General features: G+C 47.6%; 1 protein-coding gene across 9 annotated transcripts in view; it reads left to right on the forward strand.

Moving 5' to 3' along the window:
- Tenm2 (teneurin transmembrane protein 2) overlaps positions 1 to 13,687 on the forward strand; it is a 621,032-nt gene that overhangs the window by 548,988 nt on the left and 58,357 nt on the right. For all 9 annotated transcript variants that reach the window (XM_047555832.1, XM_047555823.1, XM_047555824.1 and 6 more), the window contains one exon: positions 11,592 to 11,802. In XM_047555832.1, the coding sequence (XP_047411788.1) occupies positions 11,592 to 11,802 (211 nt within the window). The remainder of the gene's footprint in view (positions 1 to 11,591; positions 11,803 to 13,687) is intronic.

Consider the following 13,687-nt stretch of genomic DNA (forward strand, 5'->3'; position numbering starts at 1 on the left):
AACTAAGACTCAGGGAGGTAAAGTAACTAGCCTGAGGCCACACAGCCAATATGTTGCACCAATATGTTGGACCCTGGTCACCAGCCTCCAGATCCTGTGATCATAATTGGCAGTACAATGTTGGCTCTGGGTACCTTCCCCACAGAGAAGATATGAGAATAAAATAAGTTATCTCCAGGGAGTACCAAGCCCAGTACCTGGAGAACAGCAATGGCCGCCTTTAGAAGGACACAGTTTAGTAACTCCTGTCTCCCAAACAGAGCAGAAAGTTTGTCTGAAAGCTGAATCTGGTCCCTCCTCCCAGCTGGCAATCAGGGCAGTTCTTTATGCCAGAGGAGGAGAGCGCCATGCCCTGCTAGTGATTCTCTCAGCTCTGGTGCCAGCCTCCTACCTCAGGGACAAGGTCCCCCCTCAGGCAGAAAGTAACTGTTCCGGCTTGTTGCTCCGAGGCGTGGATGGTGACAGCCCCTTTTCTTTCTGAGGGACCCAGCAGGTCACTGTCTGGCACCCCACCAGGCTGCCACCCCCTGCCGGGCCTGGGCTCCGCTGGCCGTCAGCGCAGCTCTGTCTGACCTGTCAGTGGACTCTTTGAAATGGAGGTTGATGAGGAGCAGAGCCAGAGGGAGAAGACTGGGCAGTGAGAGGCCAGGAGCATCTGGGGCAATGGAGAAGCACTCGGGAAGCTGAGATCACGGGCTCTGCTCTCCGCTGCCACTGGTTTCTGTGATGGCAAAGTGGGGAGACAGCAGCAGCCAGGACGGAAATCCCTCAGGCGTGGAGAACATGGCCACAGGCTAACGAGGGTGAGGCCGTGCCAGGGAGGCCTGTCAGGGCTGTCCACGGCGGGAAATTCGTGATCCAATGAGATCATTCCCGGAGGCTGTTGCTGCGTTGAGGAGAGTCAGCAGAGGAAGAGAACGAGCGAGGAGGAAGGAGAGAGAAAGAGCGAGAAGGAGCCAGAGAACGGCTAGAAATGGAAGGTATTTTCCGAGCCTCAGCATTCCTACCCCCAGTCCTGCGCCATCCAGTGGCTGCCTTGGTACAGCGGTGGCTCCTCACAGCCTCCTGTGAAGAATCAAGAGCAGAAGTCAGAAGGCCTGAGGGAGACAGCCAGGAGGTGGGAATCACTCCTCCCTAACTTTGTGACCTTGGGCAAGATCCTCTCTCTCTGAGCCTCATTCCTACATCTGCAAAATGGAGCTCAGAGAAACCATCTCCCAGGGTCTCATGAGCATACCTGGACAATGGCTGGCCAGGAGGTGCCCAGCACAGAGCCAGAAAGCCCAGGGCAGCTTAAGCAGCCCTGGAGAGCCACCCCACTGTGGCCCACCCGAGTCTGAAATGCAAACTGTGGGAGGTGAACCCCGGGGCCAAAGGTGAGCTAAAGCATTCTGCATTCAGTGTTCCAAAACTCAAATCACCTCTGACGTGTGTTCAGGTGGTTGGTTAGTCTTCTGCTTGACTGGGTCCTGCCTTAGGTGAAAGGACATGGAACAGCACTGAGTCTGTCGTGGAAGAGGGCACAGTGGCCCCTGAGTATTGGTCACTGGGAGTGTTTACCTGGAGTACAGCCTCATATGACTGCAGCTTCATAGCTTCAGACAGGACTAGACTATAGAGTGCAGCCACCTGGGTTCACAGCCGAAGCCCACCACTCAGAAACCATGTTTTCTTGGTGAATTACTTCACTCTCTCCAATGTCTCACTCCCCGTGTATAAATGACAGTGCTAATAACACCTGGGATCCTGGCGGCAATTTGCAAGGGAATGCAGGTAAAGAACTTAGCATGGTGCCCAGCACCTCGGAAGCTCTGTGTGAGTGTCAACCATCAGTCTCATTAGATATGCTTTCCAAGAATGCTTCCTCATCCTACTGACCCCAGGATGTTGTCGCCTAGCAGAGGGTCCACATGCTGAAAGGCATTGGCTTTGTTTGGCACTAGAAGACAGAGGACAGGAGCTCTGAGCTGATGTGCTAGTAGTGGTGACGTGGTTTGTTGGACATGGTCCCCAATGGTCTGCATCTTTACGAGAAGTCAATCAAGGATGGGGCTGCCGCTAGCGACTATGGAACAGATGGAGGTTTTATGGGTCCTTCCAAGGACAGAGCATTTCAACCTAGAACTCTCTGCTCTCCTGAACCTCTTCTCAAAGTGTGTGGCACTGCGTATGATTGCAGAGATGATCAGACAAAAGGGGCTCGTGGTCAGGAAATGGTACATACTCCACTGCAGTATTAAAGAATTGTAATGCGGGTTGGGGATGTAGCTCAGTGGGTAGAGTCCCTGTGTTCAATCCCCAGCACCACAAAAAAAAAAAAAAAAAGAATTATTATGCATATTTGCATATCAAAAAGAAATCCTGCTGGGAAAAAAAAAAAGTTTTACTTTGCTTAACTGATATCTCCCAGAATGTACTTGAACACTGATCCTCCCCTCCCACCTCCATCTCTGTGTTTCAGGGAACCTGCCAGAGACACAGATTGGAAAATCTGTCTAGGCCCTCTGAGTGAGTGGTACTCCTGTTCCTGTCTGAGGGGTATTTTCAATAATTCACAGCAGGAGTTCCTGAGCTTTAATGCAGAAAAGAATCATCTGGAGACCTTAAAACTGCAGATTCCCAGCCTCCACACTCAAGAAGTCAGTAGATCTGGGGTGACAGCAGGAACCCTGTGTCATATTACTCCAGGGCAGGCATCTGGGACTTAGCAGTGCTGCTCTGGAGTCTGCCTCCTGGGAATTTGGTGCTTAAAGCAGGCCAGGGAGCTTGTCAGCATCACAGACTCCCACACCCGACCCTGAGTTCCTGTTATGAGAGTCTACGTTTTAACAAGATCCCTGAGTAATTCTGATTGCTGATTGGAATTTGAGAAGCATTGGTGTAGACAGTTTTTATTTAATGATATTTCTGTTTGTTTGGATTTGGGTCCATTTGTTTAGTTTCTGGTGAAGAAGCATTGGGAAAAAAAAAAAAAAAAAAAAAAACCTCCCAGTGACTTGAAGGACAGCTAGAGTCCAAGTAAAGAGAGGTCCTCGGGCTCAGGGCCCACCTGCCGTCGCAGGCCTTGGTTTCCCACGCAGCCTTGGCTCTCTTTCCTGCTTCCCTCCTGAAGAAAGGGAAAACAGTAACGCATCGGGCAGCGGAGCCTCCCTCTGCCAGGTTTCTGGTCAAACATGACTGATCTTCCTTTGCTCAGTCATAAGAAAAGCTGAAGGTGCTTTGGGTAAGGCTCTCTGGCCCTGGAACTCAAAGTCTGACAAAAAGAATTGGCAAGAAGTAAGAAGACAACTTCCAACAGGCCTTCCGGGAGCACAAATACAATTCTCCCTCTGCAATATTTAAGCATGGCCATTGCTCCGTGGGGGAGACGGGAACGCCCGAGGAACAAGGTCCATCAGGCAGCCAGGGTATTAATGGCAGGTGAAACCTTCCAAATGAGCACCCTGTCAGCCAGCTATTGCATTCAAGGCCTGGCAACGCGAGAGCTCTAACAGAGGCAATGAAGAACTAATCTCATATTGCCAGGTTAAATCAAGTCAGCCGGGCCGTTCCTTTCACTTCTTAGTTACATCAAGCCAGAATACTTTCAATTATCCCTCACTTCCAACTTGTCAGCAGGGCCTGGGTAAAATGCAAACGAAGCCAGGCCCTTCTCTGGGGCAGGACAGGAGCTATCATTAAAATTGCCTTCGCTAATTGAGATCCTCCTTCTTCAGTGCTGTGCTGTCTCCATCTCTTTCACATGCGCCATCTTACCTCTGGGCCTCTCTATAACAGGTGCTCTAAAGTCCATTCTATAGATGGGAAAACTGAGCCACGCACTTGCCCAGTGGTTACAACGATGATGAATCACAGACCAGATCTTAAAACCAAAACATTCTAAGTCTAAAGTCCATATTCGTTCTGGCCCTGAGATTTAGAGTGACTTCCTTAAGATTTCTAAGTGTTCCTCTGATGGCAGGGACTGGCCAAGGTCGGCGATGCTAACTGCAAGGAGCACCCAGTCCAGGTGCTAGGATCCACATGAGCCCGACTCCCCATCTCTCACTTTCAGGGCACCTTACAACTGTCTGCCATCTCTTATGCTCACCCCATGCATTTGGGGTCAACCAGTTGCCTGAGTGCTTTTGGCATTTGCACTACAGCATATCCTAGGATCCAATGGCCAACCCCAGCTCTGGAGGAGAGCCCCATGAGCAGATTGCTTCCATTACCTGGAGGGGTGTTTCTTTGCTCTATCTTGTGATGCTAGATTTGCCAGATGGTGCCATATTCTGATTTAGGGTAACTCAAATTGTCTATATAGGCAGGAACCTGCAAAAATGTATTTTCCCAAGGTCCCACACACCTTAAGCATGGCCTTACCAAAGCTTACCCTAAAACAGAGTAACTCTCAAAGCACATTAGTCCTGTAGTTGATTGCCATCTTCCTTTTTACTCAAGGACCCCTTTATGTCTGTAACTCAGCACGAACAGGAGTCTCGACCCTAGCCAGCACCAGTTCCCAACAGGCACCATCCTCCTCCTTTTCATCACGAAGGGCAAACAGCACCAAGTTTCTTCCTTCTTGCCCCAACTGGTTGCCACATCCCTTCTTCCCATTGCTTCACTAACTTTCCACTGCCCTTCATTATCTGATCTCAAAACAATGGACCTAAGATTTACGGGACTCGCCACTTGCATTGCTCGTATTTTTCTTGGGGAAGTTAGAACTTGGCAAGTACCTATCTCCATATAGGTAAACCAACCTAAGGGAAGCCAAGACTCAAAAAGAAAAAGGAGAAGGAGGAGAAAAGAAGAAGAAGAAGAGGAAGAGAAGAAGAAGAGGAAGAAGAGGAGGAGAAAGAGAAGAAATTACTCAGAGGCATTTAGTCATGATCAGGTGCTCTACTCTTCTAAGGACCATCTGTGGATCATCTCTGTTAATCCCCCCCATATCCCTGTGAGATGCACCATCGTCACCCCCACTTTGTAAATTCACCTGCGTAGCCAGGTGACCAAGATGAGTGTCAAGAACATGCCCAGCCTCAAGAAAGTTCCCATGGGCCCTTTCCCAGGCAATACCTCCTTATGAAGGCAGCTACAATTTCTAACTTTCCATCATAATTGTTTGACTTGGCCTGTTCTTGAATATCTTATAAAAGAATCATAGGGTAATCTTCAAAACCCATGTTTTTTAACAATTTATTTTTAGTTTTATGGGTGCATTACAGTTATGTGTAATACTGGGATTCACTGTGACACATTCATACATGCATATAACATAATTTGGTCGGTTTTGTTCTCCACTCCTTCTTTCCCTTGCCGCCTCCCTCCCCCTGATCTTCTTTCTCTACTGGTCTCCCTTCTATTTTCACGAGATTCACCCCCAGCCCACGCCATCTTTTCCCCTTCAAAGCCCATGTTTTTAGCCAATCCACTTTATGGCCTCCTGACCTGATGAGTAGGCAGATAGATTTGATTTTGGGGGGTGCTTCCCTTCAAACCCCGGTCTGGGCAAAGTGGGGCTAATTTCTAAAATCTGAGCTTTTGACTGCTCCTCAGCCTGGGGCTGCCTTTAGGTACCCCCAGAGCCATCCGTGACACCCGCAGTAGATTGTTGGTACCAATTCGAGCCACCCTGTCACAAAATGGAGTTGAGAAAAGCCAATTTAGGTGTTTCTCTGAATACTTTAATACTTAAAAGAGCCACAAAGTTCATGCAGGTGGGAAAGGGGGTCACCTGCACACCAAACCGCAGGGAGCAAAGGACTCCCAAAACTGAACAAAGTGCTTCCAACCGATTCTCCATAAACTACCCGGCTGACAAAGGTCAAAGAGGAACATGGGACCCTCGCTGTAAGAGGGTTGACACAAGGACTTGGGCAGTCTCCTGCAGGCAAAAAGAAGTGCGTGTTTCAGCCAACTTGGAAATCTCGAGATGCTGACCGCAGCTGCTTTACAGCCCCGGTGGGCAGGGGCCACCGCCCTGAGTGCTGGCCTCGGCTCAACCAAGGCCTTGGGCGTCAGTCTCTCCACGACCTAGGAACTCCTTCAAACTCTAGCAGAGCAAACAAGACAGGGGCTGGAAATGACTGGCACAAACCTCCAGCCAGCACAGCTAAGAGCCACCTAGGCCGTGTGAACAGCTGAGAGGCTTGAATCTCACCAGTGAATAGTGTGGTCCTCAGCCACCTGGTTGCCAGAAACAAATCTCCAGCTATCTAGTTTCTCACGTCGATTCATTTACAGATGCTCATGTCGACCAGCGAAATGATTTCCCAACTGGAGGAGAACAGGGGCCTGCAGAAGTGACCTAATCTCACAGACACCCACATTGCCCCTACTGAGTGGGCCCACTGCTGTCTTCAGACTCCCCTCCTTCCCTTTCCATCCAAGCCACTTCTCAGTCACTTGGGTACCTTGCTGATCCTCTCCATGCCCATCTCACCCTCTGTAGGATGTGATAGTGCAGATGCAGAGCGCTCTGTACCAGGCTCTGCTCTAGATATCATGCATCGTATCAGCCAGGGGATTGATCCCAGGACCCTTGGATGCCCAAGCCTAAATGTCGGATGGTGTAGTGTTTGCACTTAAAGCTACACACTTCCTCCTGTTGGTTGTAAATCATCTGCAGAGACTTAACAATACCTAATACGATATAAGCATACTGTGTAAATAGTTGTTACAATGTATCTTTTAAGGAATAATTGCAAGGAAAATCATCTGTATGTGTTCAACACAGAATGTCAGAGGACTCCAAGGTTAGTTGAATTCACAAATAGGGAAACCTCAGATACAGGCAACCAAGAATCAACTAATTCTCTAACATCACCACCATCATCATTTATACCCTAGGGAAACTGAGGCATGGAGCAGTTAATTGCTCCAGGAAGCAGCTAGGTAGTAGCCACTCTGAGATTCAAACCAGAAACCGGAGTCTGAAATTGATGAGTGACATTATTCTGTTTTGCAAAATTGCCAAGAAGGTTTAAATCAAGAACATATGAAAATGCTCCTCTATCTATTGCATCTGTTATCACTATTAATTGCTACTAACCTGTCACTATTTGGAAACATAGCATAGCATGCTTGCCAAGATTCAACCAGCCCAGAGCCCTTACTAGTGACTGACTCTAATTATAAGGGGATATTAACTTTATCTATTTTAAAAATGTACAGATTTTATAAACTAGGAGAGTTAAAAATCTTCAGCAGGTTCCTATGGTTTATTAAACACATACTATTTGCCAGACAGATGTGTATGTATGTGTGTGTGTGTGTGTGTGTGTGTGTAATCATTTATTCCCTATCATGTAACCCTATATGACACATGCACTGTGATAACTAAGTCTTTTTTTTGTTTTTTGGTTTATGTTTTTTGTGAGTTTTTTGTTTTGTTTTTTGTTTGTTGGTGTGTTTTTTGTTTTTGTTTTTGTTTTTGTTTTTGGTACCAGGAATCACTTAACAATTGAACCACATCTCCAGCCCTTTTTTACTTTTTATTTTGAGACAGGATCTTATTAATTTGCTTAGAGCCTCACTGAATTGCTAAGGCTGGCTTTGAACTTGCAATCCTCCTGCCTCAGGCTCCCAAGCCGCCAGGATTACAGGTGTGCGGCACCACGCCCAGCTGCTGGCTCAGTTTTTTAAAGGCAAGAAACTGGAACTCAGCAAGGTTGTTTAACTTCCCTAGCTCACACAGCTAGGGACTAGGGAAGGTGAACTTCAACCTTACATCCATCTGGTTCTAGAAACCAAGTTCTTACCTCTGCACATATCTTCTGTGTAGAATTTATGACTTTTGACCCTGGGACTTATAATCCAAAGGATTCAATTCAGCAATAACTAACCTGATTTCCGCTTCGCATTGCCAGACTGTTAGAGGAGATTCTCTGATTTTCTTTTTCAGTAGGATTAAAAACAATGCCTCAGTATTATTTCCAGAAAGTTTTTCCCCAGAAAGTTTCTCCCACATCACCCTTCCCTGAAATTGCCATTACAATTAGCTTACGATGCGTGCGTGTAGACTTCAGCTAGAGCCGTGACTTAGCATGGGCTTTGCCAGAAGGCACCTAGACACTTCTCCTTGACCACGTTTCATGCCATCACTACGGCCCCTCAGGGCAGCCCCAAGTTGCTTCCCCATATCCGCTGAGTCAGACTCAGGCCCCTCGGCCCCTGCAAACCTCTCCCACCACCCTCACCACGAGAAGGGCAACCAGACAAACAAGTAAGTAGGGAGAAAAATAAATAAAGAAATCGCCCAATGTCATAGAAGGGCCGGGCCGCTTCCCGCCGCTGTTGAATGGAGGCCTCTTAGGTCCTGAACTGGTGATTCAGAACAGTTTGATTGCTGCTTGATTGTTTGCGAGATAACTGCAAGATTGTCAGTGACAGGGTAATTTACTGAAGATTGCAATGTCAGACTCCATCCAAGGGGCTTGCTGGCATGGAGATGCGATTCTCATGACTGACAGGCCACTGGGAGATTGGAGTGCCAATTTAAAGTTCACAGTGTCGTCTGAAAGCGTTGGGCCTCAGCCGCCCATAATCACGCAGCATGATGAGGTCATCGTAGGCAGAAGGTATGCTGGCACTTACTGAGAGATTCCCAGATGTGCCGTCTCTGGAGCAGGTACATGTAAATATGTAGCAGGAAATCATCGATACCTTTTTTCTTCATTTTTAGTGTTTGTCATCTGCAGTTGCTGATCTGCTTAGGCCATCTCCTGCCAGACAGACAGGCTCTCGAATAAAAAACCCAAAATCAACAGAACAGCGGGGAAATTGAGGTTTTGCGGGTGGAGGCAGTTGCCAGCCCAGGAAGAGTGACAGACAGGAGTAGGTGGGGAGGAGAGTGCACAGAACTTGGTGGGAAAACTCTCTCAAGGTCTTGAGTCCAAACAGGCCCTCAGGCTGGTACTAGGGAGTGGGTAGTGTATGGACGGGAGGGGGAGGGACAGGCCACTGAGATGGATGGAAGAGCTAATGGGAAGAGGCTCAAGACCTTAAAAGAAATCTATAATGCTAACTACTGTGGGTTTCTTCTCACCTGGGAAGTTTCTGCGGCTGCAGAATGAAGCAGTGCCAACGCAGCTCAGTGGGTTATTTTTAAAAGCTGAAGCAGGCATTCGGTGATGGACTATTTCTGTCTAGAGAAAGCAGTGTGTCGAAGGTGACGGTCGAGGCAGAATTCTTTCCATTATAGTTTTCCTTTCTTTTTTTTTTTTTTTTTTTTTTCCTTTTTTCTTATTTTGCCAATGGTCCTTGAGACCAGATTGGACAACAGGATGTGGGTCTGATCTGGGACTTCAGTCCTGCAACTGGGTACAGTTCATTCTGTGGTACTCTTTCTGGGTCTTTCTGGGGGTCTGCGTCTTCACGGATCTGGGGAGTAGCTGATTCAGTCAGCACATCTGGCTGAGATGTTTGGAGCCTTGATTTGGAGAGTTCCTAAATTGAAAGTACACATGCTTGCTCACTCTCCTAGGCCTGAATTTCTAGAAAATTTTGTAAATCTTAATGTGTTACAAGGCATACAGCAGCATTTGCCCGTGTGGAAAATGAGAGGCTAGTTTTAGTCATTTAAAGCCAAGCAAAACATGCAAACTCCTAATTTGTTTGTTTGCTAAGAAGGAAGTAATGCATTAAATAATTGTACATTAATTGCTAAATTATAGTGGAACTTCGGTGAAATTACATATTTCAATTTCATTAGTGGAACCAAACAAAAAACATAATGCCAAAAAATTACATTGTAGTAAATTTAAAGCACACAACCAGGCCTCTGATTTCAGCATTCTAGAACAAGTATTGCTCACAGCACAGCCGAGGGTTTGAGAACCTGCGTCTATGATGCTGATTAGGCTCCGAAAAATGTCTGCTATCAAATCCAGGAGTTGTAAGCAAGTTATTCTCAACCAATTCCCAGCAGAGTGAATAAGGATTGGCCAACAGATCCATTCTAACAGGAAATTCCAAGGAGAGGAACGTGCCCTGAACCTTCCAGTCCTCAACTCTAACAGACGTGAGGAATGGGAAACATTTATTCATTCAACAAACATTAGTGTTTGGCACTAAGCAAGGCGTGAATGTAGAAATTAATAAGATACTGTTCTTCTCACAGAGCTCATTTCCAGATAGGGAGGGACGCATAAAGAGATAATTAATTCCAGTACAAGGAAGTTAGTGTTAACAACAACCATTTCTAGATTTTATTGTGCATTAGAATCACCTGAGGATCGTGATTAAAATGGCCTGGTGATGTCTCTGGAGAGTCTGGTGTGGGCCCTCGATTTTCCCCACAGGATTTTAACACAGAGCCGTTCTCTGGTACGGGGATGCACACAGCAGGAGTAGCTGTGTCCATCAATTTGGGCTGCCGTAACAAAACCTCCATACAGGCTTGTTTGTTGTGGTTTAAACAACAAACACCTATTCCTCACAGTCCTAGAAGGTGAGCAGCGTAAGATCAAGAGGCTGGTGGATTCGGTGTCTGGTGAGAGCCATCTTCCTGGTTTGTAGATGACCATTTCCTCCCTGGGCCCTCACAGGGTGGAAAGCGGGCCAGAGAACTCTCAGAGGTCTCGTTTAAAGGTCACGAGTCCCTCTCAGGCCCCCCTTCCATTTCCCTCCCAAGGCCCTACTTCCTAGTATCATTAGATTGGGTTTAGAATCTCAACATATGGATCTGGGGGCACAAACATGCCGTCCATGACACTAACCTGGCCATGGGAATCATCGGGAAGGCTTCCTGGATGAGGAGGCCACACCCAAACCAGGTCTCAAGCAATGAGCCTGTCCTGTCTGCTCCTTCCACCATCCTGTCAGCGTTTTAAGGACGAGCGCCATGATTCCTGGCTCACTGTTTTATTTCCAGCAAGGGAATGGCATGCAAATGCATGTTTATGAATTATAGACGGGTAAGTGGGGATCATCTACGAAAGGGAACGAAAGGGGCAGGACTCTAGGCAGGTAGATCAGAATGCTGGAAGTCCTGCAGAGGTAAGAAGGCAGAACCGGAAGCAACAGGTGGATCGGTGGCTTAACTTTCAGGTCCCCAGGTCAAGGCCGTTTCTCCACATGATCTGGAAAACCTCCCACACGGAACCTGCTTTTCAAGTTGCTCAACAGTTCCCTCGCTGGCTTAGGGGAGCAGGAATGGAATACTTCTCTCCGTGGAAGTGAGACTTAGGAGTCCCACGCATGTCAACTGCTTGTGCTCTCATTAGCACAGGCCCCTGAAAACTGGCCAGAGGTCGCTATTTGTGCAATGTGATTTAAAAGCAAAGTTTTTACTTTTGTTTCCCACCACTCCAGTAACACTTGTGCATAGTGGAAGAAGGAGGACATTCCAGAGACGAGTAATAAAGGGAACAACAGAAACCCGCTTACCTACTACCTGGGGATAAGCATTTGTCAACGTTTTCAATCACGTCCTTTCAGCCTTTTATTCTCTATGCACGTAGGTTGGACTGGTACTAGGCTTGCTGTGTGAAACCTGCCAGTTAAAGGCCCTGGGGACAGTGCGATGGTGACGAGGGTTAGCCTCTCCAAGCGGCTTAGTGCCACGAAATCCACTGACCCTGGCTCTGCCTCTGCCCCTCCAGATGGCCTGGTGGACTGTCTGGATCCCGACTGCTGCCTGCAGACGGCCTGTCAGAGCAGCCCCCTCTGCCGGGGCTCCAGGGACCCCCTGGACATCATTCAGCAGGGCCAGACGGACTGGCCAGCTGTGAAATCCTTCTACGACCGCATCAAGCTCTTAGCAGGCAAGGACAGCACCCACATCATTCCTGGAGACAACCCCTTCAACAGCAGGTAGGCACCCTGTGTCCCTGCAGGCCACTGAGGTCACCAGTTCCTCCTTTGCCATGGACCCAGTTGGCCTGAAAAGGGCCCAGTGGGGGCAGCTGTCCTTCCCTCCCTGCAGGTCAGGCTCCGGAGCAGAGTCCTGCTCAGTCTGTAGGACTCGGCCACCCTCACGCCAGCCCTGCTGGAGATACCTGTTGATTCCCCGGTTTTGAGATCATTGTTATGATCTCTGATTTTATGACACTTTTGTCATTCTTTTAAATATCCCTTTATAATGCCTCTGAGAGTGACTTTTGTTTGAGCACTGCTTAAACAGTTCCTTCAGTAGAGTGTTTTTGACAGCTATTATTAAGTTGATAACATAACCTATCATTCTGGCATCTTGGAGTTAAGGTGGTGCCATTGGGGAGAACTTATAGAGCCCCGAAGATGAGCCAGAGATGTTGTGCAATGACCTCGAATGCTCACAGCAGCTCCGCGCCTGGCACCCCCTCACTGCCCACCATGTGCACAGCACTGTGCCATCCCTTCCCTGCAGTCTGTTTTTGCTCTCGGTTGCTCATTTGAGATTCATGAATATTCTAGGGTCAAATTCTAGGTTTATTTTGTAACCTACTTGGCCCCTCCCTTCAGAGAGCAAAGGCAAGACTCCACCTTGAGCCCCTCCCAACCACCCACCCCTCCTCCCTTCCGGGTGCCCCTTGTGATTCTGAGGGTAGAGAGAAGGGACAGCAGGGGCCTGGCTGGGCATGACCGATCTCCATCTCCATGGGCCCAGATCCCCGTTTGGTGGTATAAGACATGGGGACAAGGTCTTCTTGGTGGTACTCCACTCCATCTCTGTGCCCCTTCATGAAGGGAACAAAACTGCTGGGGTCCTCTTCCACAAAACCTCCAGCATCTAAGAACTTGAGCACAATGGTTCTGGCCCCCTTACCCACTTGTCCTTCTGACAGATCCAACAGGCACCGTTTCTCTCTCTCTCTCTCTCTCTCTCTCTCTCTCTCTCTCTCTCTCTCTCTCCATTTCTTTTCTAAACTTTGAATTTTTTTGGCTGACATATTAATAATACATATTTGGTACACATTCATGGGGCATAATATAGCATTTTGATTCATTCATACATTATGAAATGATCAAATGTGGCAAATTAGAATATCCATCACCTTAAACATTTGTCATTTCTTTATAATAGGAACATTCAGAACCCTCTCTTTGGGCTATTTTGCAATACAGTGTCCAGTCTCTGTGCCCTCCTATGGAACAGAACCCCAGAGGATATTCCTCCGAAACGTGCTGGCCTCCTCTTCCCCTTGCCCCTTCTCCTCTCGCAGCCTCCATCCTCAGGAAGGCTCCTGAGCTTGCTGCTTATCCAGCCCAGCAGGAAAGGAAATACCAGACTTTACTTTTCACAGGAGCTTAATCTGTGATTCTCTTGGCACTCCTATTTTGGACTCATGGGCCGTGACTGTCCCCACCTCTCCTTGAGAGAGCCTAACCCGGGTGGTGAGGGAAGGGGTAGTTGTTGGTGCAGCCCATTCTGCTGCCTCCTAGAACCTTCTGGAAAGTTGGGCTGTCCCAGTTCTTGGCAGCTGTTTTGACTAGAATGCTTAAAGAGGTCACCTTAGGCCAACAACTTTAGTTAGCTTCTCTGTTCTGGTTTTACCAAACATAACGTAGAAAAATAAATAATAATACAAAAGAAATCATAATCTCAACCCTCTTCTGTTTCCGTCCTGACACTTCCTAACTGGGTCACACATTGGGCTCATAAACCTTATTTTCTAGATTAGTCCAATTAGAATAGCATTATATTCTACACACGGCATGTTGCTGGTTTAGTAGAAGAACCTCTCAGTAAATAAGTAAAGAAACAAAACACGACTCTGTG

This window comes from Sciurus carolinensis, chromosome 6, assembly GCF_902686445.1.
Source record: "Sciurus carolinensis chromosome 6, mSciCar1.2, whole genome shotgun sequence".
Taxonomy (NCBI): Eukaryota; Metazoa; Chordata; class Mammalia; order Rodentia; family Sciuridae; genus Sciurus; species Sciurus carolinensis.